The sequence below is a fragment of the Glycine soja genome, chromosome 9, assembly GCF_004193775.1.
Source record: "Glycine soja cultivar W05 chromosome 9, ASM419377v2, whole genome shotgun sequence".
In the NCBI taxonomy this organism is placed as follows: domain Eukaryota; kingdom Viridiplantae; phylum Streptophyta; class Magnoliopsida; order Fabales; family Fabaceae; genus Glycine; species Glycine soja.
In genome coordinates this window covers 44,575,451-44,593,472 of record NC_041010.1, presented here as the reverse complement: position 1 = coordinate 44,593,472, position 18,022 = coordinate 44,575,451, and the positions used below count along the sequence as shown (strand labels likewise).

Below are 18,022 nucleotides of genomic sequence, written 5' to 3'. Positions count from 1 at the left end.
TGGAAAAAAAATCCTGAAAAAAGATATAAATCTTATGTTACTTTTAGGTTCAAATCTTTATAGGATAGTATCATTTAAGACGTGTCATGACTGATTTTTTTTAATTACTTATGATTTTTTTTATCAATAATTACTATGATTATGATAACGAAAAAATTTATCAACATCAATAATAAAATTTAACAGTTACGCTAATATTCCTTCTTTTGTGGCATTATAATACAAGACTTATTATATGTTGGCTGTTGTTAGTCTCTCAAATTTGATCTATGTCTTTTTTAATCATTTAAATTAAAATTTGCATTTTTTTAATCTCTTAAATTTGTGGGGGGGAAATTAACCGTTCCTATACAAGTTATACATTCAAGTCACCAAAAATCAGTTAAAAAAGACTAAAAAAATGTATATTTTAATTTAGAGATTAGAAAAGACACCCAAATTTTAAGGGACCAAAAAACACATCTATATAATATAATCACGATATCTAAACAATAAGATTAAATTAATTATAAGAAACTTAAGCAGTCTCAATATATAATAAAATTGTCCAGACATTGGACAGGCGTTGATGTGTATGGCTCTATTTTTTGGCATGGTTTCTTCTTTCTTCTTTTTTAGTTATTACTATCGAAATTAATGATTGGGTTGAGTTTGTCTTGGCCCTTCCTACAAGGCATGGAAATAGTGTTCTAGTTTATATAAAACCATAAATTTATATCTCAATATAGGACATGAGCGTGAGGCGTATGTGTTTGAGTGTGTGACTACTTTATTTAGTTTTTTTTTTTAATATCAACTTTATTTAGTTTAAACTAGGAACAAAGACAAAGTGCATGCTAAAAGTCATGGTACAAACATCATTCATTCAAAATAACAATCATCTATTGTTATACTACTAATTTTGTCGGGAAATCTATATAATTTTTGTTTCCTACCTAGTCATGATTTTTTTTATAACTTTTGGCAAAATAATGATAATGATTTGGATGGTATTTTTAGTTACTTTCCAGGGGAATTGCCAAACTTTGTTCTAATAAACACAACAATAACAAAAATGTCAATGGCGCAAAAAAAAAAAAAAAAAAAAAGAACATAGTGACTTCACCGACTTGTATTGGGCTAAACTGCCTAAACAGGTTTACAATAACTACGGATTACAAAATTTTATACACTATCTTGTACTTTTTTCTCATTCTTACTTGAGACAAAAGAAAAATAAACAACATACATTAGCTAGTATATTTATATTATTCGATTATCTTCAAAGAAAATAATTTAAAAACGATGTAACAAAAATAATGTATCATTTTTCTTCAAATTATGATTGAATCATCAAGAATTTCTTCATAACTATCGACATGCAAGTTACAATTAGGCATACCACATACTACGTTAAATACATACTTATTTCAAGGATAGAGATGATAAAATAGATTACTTAGTTCGATTTAGAATATGTTTGTTAAAGCATTAAAGTAGTACGTATTATAATTTTTGTGTCCAATTGATAAAACACAGGGAAGCTACAAGGGAAAGCATTGAGTCAGACACAAATCAAGTTGACTTAAATGTGTATCCAAATATACACATAGGTCGGCTCAGATGCAAGTTGTACGCTATAATAAATTGGACAAAAAATAAAACATCAATTTCAAAGCAAACTTGAATCAAATTATGATTAGATCAAACAAAAAAGTTCCGTATTAATTTGAACTCAAAATTTAAAATATAAATCTTATCTTTTATTGAGTGAGATCAAACCAACTCAACTCATATTATCACATCTATTCAATAGTTAATTTGATATGGTAGGAAAAAAAGAAATATAATAAAGAAAAAGTGAAAACACGTGGAGGTGTTGTCCAACCCCTTATTTGCTGTCATCCAACAAAACTTAGATTTACTTTGAGATATTTTAGAAATGGTTTGAAAATCTTGTAGAAAGTACTAGGGAAAAATGACACAAAACAATAAATTAATTTACCTAATAATAAATTTAATAAATAATCTACCTATATTTTGATATTCAATTAATTGCCTCAACTTCAGTAACTGACATGATTAAGGCTACACAGGATATGTGACAAACATTAGTTGGTATAGTGTTACCACTTCAGAGTAACAAGCATGGATCATCAAATAACATTTTTTAATATAAACTCTCCTTATAAGGAACTTGCGATAGGAGACAGTTTTGCATTCATCACCCTTGAACAATCTTTAAAAACCAATGGTCACGGAATAATATTCAGAATATCTGAAAACCATCACCTGCAAACAAAGATCAGATTAAAAAAATGTGAATGCATTTATGCTTTGAAATAGGTAAAACACTTCTAATTCCAATCAAATCAAATCACAATAGGATAAAAGCCAGTAGTGTGGTTGTTTCAACTAGTTTTAAATTTATCATTAATTGCATTACTGGTCTTGTTTGCATTATAAGTTTCTGGTTATTTAAACCTTGTTTCGATGCTTGCATTAAGTTTAATTACAATTTAGTGATTGGTCAATGTTTAATTTAAGTTTAAGGATTACTTATATGACTTTTTAAGCAAGTTGCAAGTAAGATCATAACTTATTGACTTTAAAGCTCAATTTTGATTTTAAGTCTTTATCAATGGATGTATATCAATTACACGTTCTTTGAAGGATATTTCATGCAGTACGTAAAATATTTGCCTTTAGACCCTCTAAAAATGATTTTAAGAACATACTTTCACAACAAAATATAAGACTGAGATATTTCTGTACAGTACACTGGTTATAATTTTAGTAAAAAATTAACAAAGAAAAAGAAACCTTAACCAGCTGGAGAAACAAAAACATAAAATGAATATGATGTAAAAAGAAACAAAGCATTTCTTACCCTTTCTTTATTCACGAAATGGTGTGAGATCAATGTTGAACCGTTGCTTCCCTTTGCTTATCCTCTACAATACATCAAATTGAAGATAATCAAATATATAAGTTCAAAACTACAAAGCAATTAAAAAAAAAAAAAATCGGCGGAAAATAAAATGTATTGTCACTAAACAATCTCATACTTAACCAGACTATAAAAACAATGCAAAACACTTATAATACTCAATAAACAAACTTAATGTGATTTAATGAATGTGCTTCATAAAATATTTCTGACTTTTGAGATAGGATATTAACTTTCTTTCATTTTTTATGATTTGTGCTTTCTCCATTATTTTTTTGTAACTTTTTTTGTGTTGTTTTTTCATTTTTATTGTTTAATTATAAAAGAATGACCCAACCTAAATGTGATCAGGTTCAGGTTGCACCTAAAATTGCCTAAACCCATCCCGACCAATTTTAATTGGTGAAGATCTAGAATTAATTTAATTATTTCCAACCATCTTCTGGTCACTCTTCTGAACAAAACGGTATGAGTTGGAAATTTATCCTAAAAGGGGATTTATTATCATCTTTGTTGGCAAGATATTTAATAACAAACAAGATTTTCTATTTACAATAAGAGAACTTAATACGTCCAAGGCCCTAGAGGTATGAAGACTAGTTCAATTAGCCTACTTAGAGATTTATTATGCAACTTAGAATCATAAATTTCAATTAACAACTTACAGCAATGGCTACAAGCTCTTCAAGTAGCTCCTTAAAGTGGCGCAACGGCTGTCAAATAAGAGAATTTAGTACATAGTTCATTAAGTGCCCTATTTGATAAAAAAAAAAAAAAGGGAACATCCAAAGGAAAACAATGTTGAGGAAATGATGTTTATAAATCTAAATAACTGTGATAAGCAACAACTCACCCACTGTGTTGGGCCATCAACAGGTGCTTTCAGTGGATCATCATGCACCTGAAAAGTCAAAAGGCTTTTAGAAGCTCAGTGATTGACAAACTAAATAAAGATACTCTTTGAATAGCAGATCTTGGAATCACAAGTATGATGACTATATAGCTGAGATTTTACTCTGAACTACTTTCTTTTTATAATAATACTAGTAAATTATAACTGGCATAGATTAGTCTCCGAACCTCCATGAAGATCCCATCCACTCCAACGGCAACTGCTGTCCTTGCAATGCAAGGTATCAGTTCTCGAAGACCTCCACTTGCCACACCTCCTCCATCCAACTATACACAAGAAAGCAGAATTTTAATTCAACGAACCAGGTGTAAGATGTGGAAAGGTCATTTCAGAAAGTTATTTAAAAGCTAGAACTACAGAAGTCAGATCTGATAGTTGGGTTCAGAAGTAAGCATACTTAAAGATCATGTGAGACTTCAATATACTTAAAAGATTTCAATGGAGCATAGCATAGAGGTTTACACAGCAAACACACAGAGGGAACAACACAATACTTGAAGATTCTAAATGATCCTCAGTTCCTCACAAATCTGCAGCATAGAAGCCATTCATGAACTTTTGACATTGCAAATCTGAAAAGAAAACTATTATTTGTAATTCTCCCAGCGAAATTAAACGAGTGACATTTTTGGCCTACACTGTATTCACATACTATGACATGCCCAATGCAAATATAAAAAAGAGACTGTTGAAATTAAGATAAATGATGTGAAAGAGAAAGGCAGAAAAAGAATTGTCAATTGTTGATATAATATTCATGTGCTGGTGCTGTAAAATACAAACAACACTACTTGTACAGTTGTACTAGTAATCTAGGTCATGTTCTAGTGTAGCACAATACTATCAATAGAAGCCTAGCCCAATAAGACTACTAACATACTAAGACTCAGAAAGCACTAACAATTCAAATATTCTAACAGATATTGTCAACACCAGTACTTCAACAATAAAGGTTTATTCCACTATTTTGTGGTTTTTAAAACATTGCAGGCTAAAATAGTGTCACATGAAATATACAGTTCAAAGTGCAGTTAATATCAAACAAATATGGGAATAAACAATACTAAACACACCTTCTTTCCAGCAGGCTGTTGTAGTGAGTGAGTTATATCAGCTACCTGAGGCAAACACCAAAATCAAATATTTGAGTTTTCTAAAAAAAATAAACAGCATACAGAGATAGTGGCAAGAAACTTCACCATGAGAAAATTTAAACAATGCCAAAAGAAAAACTGCTTAACAGAATAGTTCTTTATAATAAGGGAATAGTAAAGAATTAAGTTCAATCTCACTCTTATAGTTAAATAAATGGAAGCACTCTGCTTTACTTCTCAAGTAAATAACTATTTTATTAATTTGGGATTGCAAGAAAGAGAAATATTATATACCCTTTGACTAAAAGATCAACAAAAATGAATTAGGTCCTCCAAACCACACAAGAATCAATTCTTTGCATTTTGAATTCAAAATAAAATACTCTTGTTCTAGCTTATTGATAAGAGTCATCTGTACATTAAAACTTGGGTTATTATCCAGTCCAAGGAAAACATTTGCAAGGACTACAGAATCAACCTTCTCCTAAGTCAGTAAGTCACAGAAGGGAGAGACGTGAGCATTTCAGAGAAAATGTCCTGTAGAGTAAGCAATTGAAGCAACTTTTACCATTAAAAGGTGTGTATCAGCCATCAGGTTGATTGTGTTCACAGGGATTCATCTCATTTTATCAACTATAATATTTTCATCAAATAAATTATTAGGACAATGCCATCAAGAAAAGCTGCAGGAAGAAAATGCACTTCTTGATTGTATCCTTTCATTCAATAAGAAATGATATAAATGTTCAAACAGTATATCTTAAAGCATACTATAAAAGAAAGATTTACTTACAATGGGACAATTGGCTTCTCTCATCCACTCCAAGTTACGTGGATCAACAATCAAATCATCTGTATGAAAAAAGGAAAAGATTTTAATCAATTCTGGGTTTTGAAAACAAAAACGCAAAGGGCAACTAATTTCAATACTCACTTTTTTAAGGCAATATTAAACCTCAGATACACATTAAAAGGAGAGGCCAAGAGGTTGGGTAACAGATTAATAAAATAAAATTGAGATTTCAATTTTAAATTAGATGAGCGAAAAGAACACAAGACAACAATGAAATAACAACAAGTGGACATAGAGAAATAACTAGCATCACTTGATATGACATTTCCTTGGTGAAATTACATCCTGCAGTGCAGTAAAATGCTCTAAAAAATGAAGCATTACAAAATGAAAGGAAAAACAATAATTTGCTCTGCATTAAGCAATTACTGATATCAATTATTGAATGGTTCTTGCAAGATTCACATCATTCACGAACAGAAAACCTCAAAATAGTTGCTACTAACTCACTGTATCCAAACATTGTTCCTCTCTCACAAACCATCACATTAGGATTTCCAGCTAACCGGACCTTTTCAGCTGAATTTGTCATCACCTATAGACATGAAAACTATGAAACATAAATAATGGTAAAAATCAGACTAATTCCGAGGCTTAAGTTATGTCATTGCTAACTATTGAAATTGTAAATTTTTAACTCATAAAGTTGGATAATATACTAACAGAAGGAGCGCAGAACTGGCCCTTCTTAATGTTGATAATTTTCCCAGTTTTGGCTGCTGCAACTAGAAGATCTGTCTGTCATAAGAAGCAAAATTAATGAAATAATTGAAGTTGGCACATCTATTAAATTTTAACCAGCCTATTATAATGGAAATTGAAATTGAATGCAATAAACATTTACTTGGCGACACAAGAATGCTGGAATCTGAATGATATCTGCTACTCTGCCAACTGCTTCACACTGGCAAAAAATATAAATGCGTCAAAGGCAGATCATGAGTTAGAATCTGAAATATCAATACCATACTCCATTCCTAAGTATACACTGGAAGAATCAATTTAATTATTCAATATGATAGTATAAAACTTCGTACCCCATTGCCCAGAGGCTCTTCGCTATGCGAAGGTATGGGGGAGGGATGTTGTACGCAGCCTTACCCTTGCATATGCAAAGAGGCTGTTTCCGGATTTGAACCCATGACCAACAAGTCACCAAGGCACAACTTTACCGCTGCACCAGGGCTCGCCCTCATTCAATATGATAGTATATTACAAAATTATTAATAATAAAGGTGCTAACCATTCTGATTTTCAAATTTACATGGGTGGGTATAGCCCATTGTTAAGGCAAATATCAGTGATAATAAGAGAGCCAAACTTGGATTTACAAGATATAGTTTCATACCAATGAATGATCCAAGCAAAATGTTTTTCAAGTTACCATTTCTACATAAACTGATTGCATGAGGGGAAAGAAAATATAAGAATTTAAGACAGGTATCAACTAATTCATGATTTTAACATTCCATTTATCAGAGCATCACTTAAAGAAAAGTTTGTGCTATTTTTTTCTATCAACACTAACAAACAAGTAATGATTGCCTTCAAAACAACATATAATTAAGACCAAACTAGTCTGATTGGTATGCCTAATGTTAGTACTGTATGTGATCCTTGACCCATGAAATATGAATTCCATACAACATAGCCAAATAGCCAAAAATAAAAATTAAACTGACAACCGTATATATAGTAAAACTAAACATTTTACCTGGATAGACTCATGCACATCTGTCACTATAGGAATGTCATAAGCTATTTTAACCTTCTCGAGTATCTGAGAATAAAAAAAAAACATTCAACAAAGATAAAATAGCTTTATCCAGTACAAAACTCAGTGATTTAGATAAAGCAATATACATGTTAAACAAACACACTAACTGTATATTACTGTACCAGTGCTTGTGCCAATGGCTACTAAAGGTCATAAATAATTCCTTCCTAAGTAAGACTTGAAATTTTACTAGTATTAGTATAGTATCTTTTTCTTTTGGCACTGCAAGAGGTGACATTTGACCCATAGATAAGATTTTTCTAGGCCCTGCCGTAAGGTATACAGATGCTACCTCCAACTCTGACGACATTTAACTCTAAAATCTCTAGGGATAGATGGAACCAGAAACAATATAAAGGACCCTTTCATAATCTCACATTAGCGAGATATATGGCTAAAGTACCCCCTTACAATGATTTGGAAACTAACACACCCCACCCCCACCCCCTCTCGAGCTACCTTTGGCGGTTAGTTAGGATAAGACAACTTTATATTACTCATATTTAACTGAAGTCATGAAAATTTAGCAGAGCTAATACAGTCTCATCTTATTGAACAATTACAACACCTAGAATCCTCAAGATACAAATCACAAGGAGATATTATCGCAACAAAGTAGCAGAAATATGAACCTTCAATCCCTCAACCATCCCCGGGCCACGAAATGATTTTGATGATGTTCGGTTAGCTTTGTCAAAGCTTGACTTGAAAACCAACGGTATTCCAACTCTGGAAGACACATATACACTCAAGATCATGTTAGCTATCAAATATACACCCGTTCTTCCTGCTAGCTTTTTCTAATGGATTTCCATCAAATCACATTTATTTTCCCATTAATAAAAAAAATAATCATAAATAGAGATAATTACATACTCAGATGCAATAGTCTTGATGTTCTTAGCCATCCGCAGAATGTGCTCCTCTGATTCAATCACATTAGGACCCGCTAGCAGGAAGAACGGGTCTGCACCCTGGTGAGATTGAAAGAAACACGACCCATCAGAAAATTAAAAAAAAAAAAATAAGAAAAAGAAGGAATTCAGGTCATGACCCAGAAAAATTCAAAGTCTAGAAACTCATAATCAGCGAGAAATGACGGACTTTGAGGTGGTTAAACAGCAATGCCGCAGACGGATCCATTTTGCAGAAATTGAAGCTGCAGAGAGTGAAAGTAAGAAAAGATGCAGTGATTCAGAACGACATTGTATGTAAAACAGAGTGAGAATGAGAGAGATCTGAAGAGAGAAACAATGGAAGTGTGAGGTTGCGTTGCGTTAACATGTACCTTCTTCTTCTAGTTGATGACGGTAGAACGAAGGAATTATTGCACTCTAAATTCCAAAACACAGTTATGTCGGTGGTTAAATACTAGTTACTGGCCATTTTCAGTTATTGATAAAGAGAAATGTTTTGTTCAGAATGGAGTATAATATTTACCGTGACTTTAATTTTTTTTTATGAAATATTTGTTCAGGTGTGTATAAAAATATATACTATGATGTCAAATATTATAAAAGTAATTTAATATTTTAAACTGAGTTTAATACATACACATTTTTTGAATGTGTTTGGTTTGTATTTTTATTTTGAAAGATTGAAATTTTTAAAATATATTTTGTTTGACTTTTTATTTTTTGTTTTTAGAAAATAAAAAACACATATATTGACTTGTTTTGTTTGAAAGCACTGAAAATGAGATTTTATTATTTTTATTCTTTTCTATTTTTATTTTTATTGGGAATGTTTTTAAAAATCCAATCAAACATATTTTTATCACCATTTTTTGTTTTCAGTGAACATGAAAACAAAAAACAGTCAAACCAAACGATCCTTATATTGTGGACCAGTAAGAAATTATTATTGGTTTTTTGAAAAAAATTATCATTGTTATCATTTTTAAAATAGTTAATACTTTTTTAGACTAAAGCAGGAAATATTAATTTGTTCATTTGATTTTTTTTATTGTTTCCTTTGCGTGTGTTCATCTTTCCCGAAAAAAATTTAAAACTTTAACCAATACAGTATAATGGTTAGAGCTATATAAATCATTAGGTCTTAAAGTTTGGTTTCCAAGCAATGGAACTTACACTACATATTTACAAAACTAGTTTCAACCCAGTTTGGAGCTGCTTCACATTGGTTCAAGTACTTGATCAGTCTTAAAAGGTAACCTGGATCTGTTACCTCACTGTATAATTAAAGACTAACATTTATAATTTGCTAAGCTCTCAAGCTGAACGAATCCACCATCTCCAGAATGAGGCATTGTACTAGTAGTGTAATTAGCTGGCTTGTGATAGATATCAGGCTTTCAGTCATTGGACACAAAACAAAGAGGCACACATTTGATTCTACTTGATCACCACATGACGCATCACGCATGACAAGAAAATTAAATGCTGACAGAATATATTTCTTTAAACAGATTTTCAGCTACTGGCAAAGCATTTCAAAGGAAAACCCTTACTTGGAACTTTGATTTTTTTCTGATCAAATTCTTCAGATTATTTTCATTCTAAAATTCAAGTAGGGCATTCAACCTGAACTATTCAAATTTAACCTTAAGAATAGTTTTCTTATTGTTTTATGTTAAAAAAAATTATTTATATATTCATGATGTAAAATAGTTTTATACCGTTATTCAATCATAAATTATTGTTTAAAACAAACAAAAAATAAAGTTACAATAACCATTAACACAAGTGAAAAATAATTGTATCCATTAACTAAGTAATCTAAAGTTCAAATCCTAATATTGAATATGAAATAAATCATACTATAAGAAAAAATAAATACTTTGTATACACTCACGTCTCCGGTGAACATTAAAGATTGCTTTCTTTTTGTAATTAGGGTGTTTGCAGTAAGTTTTATTTAGGATTTATTTTTTAAAAATATTTTATAGATAATTTTGTTGATAGAAAGAAATATTTATTATTAGGCAATTATTTATATATGAAATATTATTTATTTTAGGCAATTACTAATAATAAAAATTAGTTTTTTTTTTTTTATCATGTACTCAATTTTCGTTCCCCTACTAACTTTTACAGATTCCGTCCCTGCCATTCATCATGATTTATGGATTGACAGATCACTCATGGAAGTGATCTCTAACCTGACAACTAACATTGGTTTTAGCATCCAAATAGAACACATAAAGATGACAGCAGTATTGAATCCATCAATTTCTCAAATCATATTTGATTTCTTGGAACTTGTGGAACATATGCTAAAATGTCTAGACAAACACACACTTACAGATCATTCACGTGAGTAGCTAATGCAACATCAGTGTAGTGCAACTACTAAAAAGCTTTACCCATATTTTATATCAAGGGACTCAAGTGATTAGTTTATGCTATCTTCTATTTAAAGAAAACATTCCATCTCAATATGAACTACTTTCTACCATTTATTTGATAGTCCCACAGTACTATCCACTACATTTTGTGCAGCCAATAAAAGGGTACAGGCAACAAATATGATCAAACTAGCCGTTGTAATGTACAACAAATACCTGGTTAGCTAATATGAACAAATGAGCAAATGATTTAAGCCAAAGAATCATAATGAGTTTAAATTACTTTCTACACGACTATTAAACAATGTTTGAAGAGTGGGGAGCCCCATGCCAGGGATCAACCAAACTTGCAGTGGCAATTAGGCCCATGAGAATCATGCAACAAATTTTTGACCCTGTACTTTGAATCCATGTCATAGTCCAGCAATCGCATTTATAAGAGTTGCCAATCATCCTCATTGGTTCCTGTATCATTGCCACGGTCCATGCCAGGGAAATCTTCCTCTTGGAATCCAGTGTTGTCACCTGACACATCATTACTGGTGACTTGCTTTGAGAAACTCCGAGACTGAGTTACAGTAAACAATGGTGCACCATTTGATTCTTCTGCGAGCTTCGAAGCTTGGGAGCAGAAATCATCAAAATCATCTGCCAACCACCATTATTGGAGTGATGAGGGACAATAGAAAGCTTAGATATTAGCCATAATTATTGAACTACTGAAATTAAGCAAGAGTAACCAGCAAACCTTTGTCTCGGCAGTAAAATCCAATAGCTAAGGATGGATCAATTGAATCTAGGGGTATGTGCCTCATAATACTGGTAAGAGTTTTAAAAATTAGACAATCAAGAATGAACAAGTTGTAGTTAACAGAATCAAAATAAAATCAATACAAGTAAAAGGCCTACTTGCAATGGTATGACGAAGTACTAGTAGGCTCTTGAGTATCCCCACTGATATTAACAACCTGAAAACCATTTAAGACATACTTAGTGAGCTATTGATTGTTCACCAACCCAGTAACAGCCTAAACACTTATATGATTGAAGTCATGCATAAAAAGTAAGGAAAGCAAATGGGATTTCATTCCTCCCAAGTCCCAACAACTAGGTTATCATATATCCATCCTTTTTTTTTCTTCATTTTTTAGTCGTTCTGTTTGTGCACTTTCTTTTCTTTCCTTTTATCAATTAGCAGTTCTTTTTAATTATTTTGTTTGGCACTCAAAATTAGAAAAGATAGCCTTATATTGTAATGTTTCCCTCTATACACCAAAAACCATCTCAAGTTACACCAATATCCAAATATGTACATACCTACATCATTAACCGAATTCTATTAGCCCGTTCCCGCGTTAAGTCAACAATTCGTAACCTCGGATTCAAGACCCCATTGTTACCCGTTTACAAATTCAAAATAATGATATGGCAAAATAACTAACAAAACATGCATGATTGCAATTCCACAAAATATTTTCAGTAAGGTCATTGCTTTCTAAATTTATACACATGTATTTGCATACATAAAGACGCTCTGTGGTAGTCAATATTCAGGATAAAGTGCCAACAAGAAGAATTAAAAAAAAGTATTTATTATATCAAAAACACATATAACATTTTATACTAGCTTAGTAATTGATGGCAGATTTGAAGTAAAGCCGGAGATACATTCAATAAGTTAATTCATATATAACAAATATGATGCAAGTTTCACAATCTCAAAAGTATTGAGATGAGTAATAAATAATAATTTTGTATACTCTCATACCTGCTGAACATCATGGGGATCAAGGTAGAATGCTTTTTCATTCTGAGCACCAATAATGTATGTTGAAGCACCTGGTTTGCCACCCATGATGCCAAGGCTTTGGGGAAATTTAAAAGTTGAGCGCAATAATGGAATATACCTGACAATTTATAGATACAACTAATCAGTCATTGTGCTACAGTAAAAGATGAATAAAGCCCTGTGTTGTCTAAACCTGTACTGTAATTCAGTCTGCTTGGTCTTGAGTTTAACAATTTAAGAATAAAGATATAGGAAAGTTTCTTTACGGATTGCCACCCCAATTATTTTTAATCCAAATAGGCAGGGAAGATTTTGATTTAACAAATATAATGATATTACTAGGTTCAACTGTGAATCAATTACATAGCACCAAAGAACCTTGAAAATGTTGCACACCTTGGATTGACTTTATCAAGTCCAAGAACCAAAGGAACCAATAAAAGTAGAGGTGTCCAAGCAGCTAAGCCACTTGAAAACTCAAAACAGCGTTTGGAGGCATCTTCAATGCAGACAACTGGTGCTCCACCACGCTCCCCATCTTCATCTCCAGAAACAACATAAATAGCCATTGGAAGTGGCAGTTCTCCAAGGTCATTTTTCTTACGGGCTAGAACTTCCCATGTGCGACACATGGCATATGGTCCCACCCATGACCCAACAGCAAGGCCATAACCTTTACCAGCTTGAAGAAGATTGTGGATAGAAAAGGCAGAAGCCTCGGAATCACCAAAAAGTTGCAAGACATCAATATATTCTTTATCTGGTGGCTGTAAATTATAGAAGTACAACAATAAGTCAACCTAATGGCATTGTATCTCCAGACAAAACAAGACATACAAAGATGTGAAGACAAAAAGTAGAACAAAGGGAAAGAGAGGGGGGAAAACAGTCTAATTACTGAAACAACACAGTGCATATCAATCAGCTGACCTTGTCAATAGGTTTTCTCCATGATCTACCTAATTTATGAAAAAGTAATGCCTGTGCACAAGAAAGCCACATTAGTAGCTTTATTTTGAAAGACAACAAAAACAGGCAAAAAAATACAGAAAATATAAGGTATCATGTGACAATTTCCTTCTCAAAAGCAATCATTATATAGAAGGCATCATACCTGTGCAACAAGCATCTGACTGCTTCGAAGCATACAACCCCAATGAACATCACTGGTATACTTTGTATCTCCAATAGCATCAAAGCCTATAGTATGCATGTTAAAATTTGTTAGTTTAACATTTATCATCTTAATACATCCCTGAAAAGGTAGTAGTATACATTCAACAGACCTTTCCGATATGTAACTAGGATTTTTGATGAAAAATCTTGTTCAAATGATGCCAATCCATTACTATTATCTACACCTCCAGATGATTCTTGCTGTGAAATTTTATGACATACACCTAGAAGCCATATATCACCATCAGAACTTGAAATGTCAGTCCTGCTTGATCCTAGTACACGCTCCTGAAATCTCCTCATTGAGCCTCCAGTTACAACTTTCCTCACAGCAGCTGCCCACCCGCTACTTCGAGAATGAACTGCTTTCTTTTCGGAAGCTGATGATTCACTATATGTTTCAACCACTGAAAAACCAGATGTAAAGATGTTTGACCATAAGGAAGCCTTGGGAAACTTACTGTTACTAGATCCTGCTTTTGAATAAACGGGCACCTGTGTATTATCTACAGTCTCGGTGGAGCTTTTAGAAGAGCATTTTGAAGAAACAATCCTCTCACATAGACCCTTCAAGACCATTATGAAGCTGAAGAAAACACGACAGTTGGCTCATAGAAGCAAACTAATTTTGTGCTAATATCTGCAAGTAAAAAAAGGTAAATAATGAAATAAAGACATAAAAAATCTTCAAAACACATGTTCATTATTATTCACTGACAATCCAAAAGGTGAAAGATACATCTAAGAACAAAAAAAAAAAGAAACTTTCTAACGCTAACAAATTCTACAGCTAGCCCAAAAAGACATGATAATCAGCATTTTAGACTTCTACAAATACTCAAATGGATGATTGAAGAAACTGCCAAGACAGGTTCGTTCAACTGGTTAAAGTGATCCAAATCAATTTTTCTTCCCATCAGGAGAAAGAAGAAATGCATTCCTATCAATGAAGATAGAAAGGAAAAAAAAGGCTAAAAGAATGAAAGCAAGCAAAAAAGAAACCAAATAATAACCTATGGCACCCTCCATCAAGCACCCCATATAGCCATGACATCTTTAATCCCCTAATCAAAATAATATTAAGAAAAATTGATGAAAAGTCAAGTGCCCCAAATCCACATAACCATCTTAAATATGAGAGAAAAACATCATACGAAAAAGAAATCGATGCCCAAAATCAATGATACAATCACACATGTTGTAATTTCAGCAGGGCTTCAAATATATTGGATAATCAGTACGAAACTATGCATCAGCCACATGAATTCGAAAGCAGAAAAATGTATAAAGCCAAGCCAAAAACACGGAACAAAACCCAGAAGGGAATTTTGCAGAGACCAAAATTGAATGGGTTTCAAGGCATTCAATCAAAGGCCGAGACGAGAAGCTAAAGCAATTGAACGAAGAAAACAACGAATCTTCGGATTAAAGAAATATATTATTATCTTTGTGTCAAATAGGAATTCGAAGAAAATAAGGTAAAAGAAGGTGACATACGAGGTTAAGGTTGTAGGTGAGATGAAGAAGAACGGTGGCAGAATTCCGATCCTAAACTCTCAGCTATGAGACTTGGTTCGGACTCCACTTCATCTCTCTCTGTCTCTCTCGCAAACTCTTAGGTATGTTCCTTGTTTTGTTTTTGGCTTTTTTATTTTTTTCTGAAATTTTAGGCATGTTCCTAACTCTATATAGATTACTAGAAATTTTATAATATAGAGATTACTAAAAAATATAATAAGTAGCTCAACTCAAGCCTCAAATTAAAACAAAATAAACTTTATTTCACTGGAAAAAAAATAAGGGTCGTTAGGATTTTCTGTTTTTTTCTCTTTGCTGAATTGACTTTCTGTTTTTTCTTTGTTAACAAGATTATCTCGATAACAAGATTATACAGTTGAATAAATATTCAAAAGATAAGGTTTATTATTCATAATGAATTAATGATCTTACTAACTTCAAATAAGATTACCTTTCATAAAAGATTAATATTTTTTTAGAAGCTTCACAAAAGATTAATATGATTTCATAAAAAAAACACTCAACTTTAATTAATATATTTAAGCTTTAAAAGACTTGATTATTTATTAATTTTCTCATACATTTTTATATTATTAGTAATTAGTAATGCCTTTTTATTAACAGATTTCGCACACATTTTTAGTCAGTCATAAAAAAATTATAAAAACAAAACTGTTGCAGTTGAATTAAGGTATCATTTAATGAAAATTCTTATGTCCTCCTCCTCACAAAAAATCTTATATCATCATTAAATTAGTGATCAGGACCCAAGGAATAGATGGTGGGGATTCTTTTGTTTTGGAGGATAAGTAATTCGTCCTTAAGAAGAAGACAAGAAAATTTTCTTATGTGTTAACTTGTACGATAATTGTATAAGATGGTTCTAAAATTAATGCGTGTAAGTTTTATCATTCTAAAGTTTTTTTTCTAAGAAAAACCCAACCTTGTAGGATAAATGTTTCTCTTCTATATATATATAATTAAAATGCAGTAGACAACTTCATTTTATTTACATATTTAGACCTAATTTCTTGATATAAATGTCATCAGAATGATGAATATCTATCAGATAAAAATAGAGATTTTATCTATCTTTTTTTACTTGATTTCATATGATATTTTTTCATATTAATTTTTTAGGTGGTAAAAATAAACTTTTTCACTTTCGTATTTTAGTATGCCTGAGTCTTATGGCAATGGAAGAAAATGATCTACTCAATTAGTCATCTTATTATTGTCGTGTTGAGTCTAAATAATACATATGTCTCTTAAGGTTTTTTTTTTTCAAGTGAATATCTCTCAAACTTTAAGGTTTGTTAAAAGAGCTTAAGTATATTAGTTGTCTCCTAGATGAATGTTGTAATCTTATTGTTGTGGTATTGAGTTTGAATATCACATATGTCTCTTAAAGCTCTTTTTTTTCCTTGGTAAATATCTCTCAAAGTCTAAGGTTTGCTAAAAGAGCTTAAGTATATTAGTTGTCTCCTAGATGAATGTTGTAATCTTATTGTTGTGGTATTGAGTTTGAATATCACATATGTCTCTTAAAGCTCTTTTTTTTCCTTGGTAAATATCTCTCAAAGTCTAAGGTTTGCTAAAAGAACTCAAATATATTAGTTGTCTCCTACATGAATGTTGTAACCAATTGAATCAACCATTTTTTACTTGAGTTTTGTTGAGTTTGAGTGACAATAAAGTGACAAACAACTAAAATACAAACACACATAAAAAACATAAATATTTTTCATAAAAGATAACATTTGTTGAGTCGTCTAAGACTATTATAAACAACAAATTGTCTTAGATATTTAATGTAATTACCTAACTAAAAATTGAACTTAGGACCACTAATTATACTATTTATTAATTTTTATTATTGAGAGTTACTTATTTTTTATTAGGAAGAATTTATTCCCTTTTAACCTTTTCTTCTTTACATTAAAGTGGATTACCTAACTAAAAATTGAACTTAGGGTCACTAATTATACTATTTATTAATTTTTATTATTGAGAGTTACTTATTTTTTATTAGGAAGAATTATTCCCTTTTAACCTTTTCTTCTTTACATTAAAGTGGATGATAAATGTATTAATTAGTAAAAAACTTTCTTTATATTGAAAATTTTAAATTAGCGTTGGAAAAAGTTAATATAGTATATAAGGTGGTGATATTTTTTTTAATATTGGGGTGGACATTCTATATAATAAGTTTGGTCTAGAAAACACTTTTTGAATGATTGTATTAAGAATTGGTGTAGAAAATATTTTCTAGATAAAATTTTTATCAACTGATTTAGAATATCGGCACCCTTTGTAACTTTGGTCTAACACAAGGTTTTTGTTATTTTATTTCAGTAATGCACTTATACTTTTGTCACGCTCCAATCTTTAAATTATAGTCCTTTGGTTTGGCAAATTCAAGACACCTTAAGGAAAGTATTTTTTCAAGTTTATATTAAATGTGCCTCAATGACATCGATCTTGCTCTTGTATAAGTACTGCCTGAGTCTTCATTTCCTTTTTATATATCTCATCAATTTTGTTTTTCTCAAAGTTTTTTGCTGTTCTCAGTATTTTCGTACTCTTTCAAATCTAGCCCTGTGGAGTGTTCTTTATACAAAAGGTATAATCTTCTATCTCTGATTATTACTTTATTTTCAACCCTT

General features: G+C 31.4%; 2 protein-coding genes across 4 annotated transcripts; both read right to left on the bottom strand.

Moving 5' to 3' along the window:
- Positions 1–1,971: 1,971 nt before the first annotated feature.
- On the bottom strand, positions 1,972–8,954 carry LOC114425847 (2-dehydro-3-deoxyphosphooctonate aldolase). The gene is made up of 15 exons (XM_028392809.1): positions 8,855–8,954; positions 8,671–8,725; positions 8,443–8,540; positions 8,199–8,295; positions 7,504–7,569; positions 6,634–6,693; positions 6,453–6,527; positions 6,240–6,324; positions 5,730–5,788; positions 4,916–4,960; positions 4,010–4,108; positions 3,783–3,830; positions 3,595–3,642; positions 2,870–2,933; positions 1,972–2,271 (listed from the first exon to the last, which is right to left on the bottom strand). The coding sequence occupies exons 2-14, from the start codon at positions 8,707–8,709 to the stop codon at positions 2,877–2,879; spliced, it is 876 nt and encodes a 291-aa protein (XP_028248610.1). The 5' UTR covers positions 8,710–8,725; positions 8,855–8,954; the 3' UTR covers positions 1,972–2,271; positions 2,870–2,876.
- A 1,970-nt stretch (positions 8,955–10,924) lies between these two features.
- Positions 10,925–15,506, bottom strand: LOC114425126 (cysteine protease ATG4-like). 3 transcript variants are annotated; one of them, XM_028391906.1, is made up of 10 exons: positions 15,336–15,506; positions 14,300–14,478; positions 13,949–14,218; positions 13,777–13,862; positions 13,593–13,643; positions 13,059–13,429; positions 12,642–12,780; positions 11,783–11,841; positions 11,622–11,692; positions 10,925–11,521 (listed from the first exon to the last, which is right to left on the bottom strand). In XM_028391906.1, the coding sequence occupies exons 2-10, from the start codon at positions 14,415–14,417 to the stop codon at positions 11,307–11,309; spliced, it is 1,380 nt and encodes a 459-aa protein (XP_028247707.1). In that variant the 5' UTR covers positions 14,418–14,478; positions 15,336–15,506; the 3' UTR covers positions 10,925–11,306. The 3 variants fall into 3 exon arrangements, with proteins under 3 accessions (XP_028247707.1, XP_028247706.1, XP_028247708.1); XM_028391905.1 differs by having other exon boundaries at positions 13,949–14,478; XM_028391907.1 differs by lacking the exon at positions 15,336–15,506 and having other exon boundaries at positions 13,949–14,245; positions 14,334–14,470.
- Between the last annotated feature and the right edge of the window lie 2,516 nt (positions 15,507–18,022).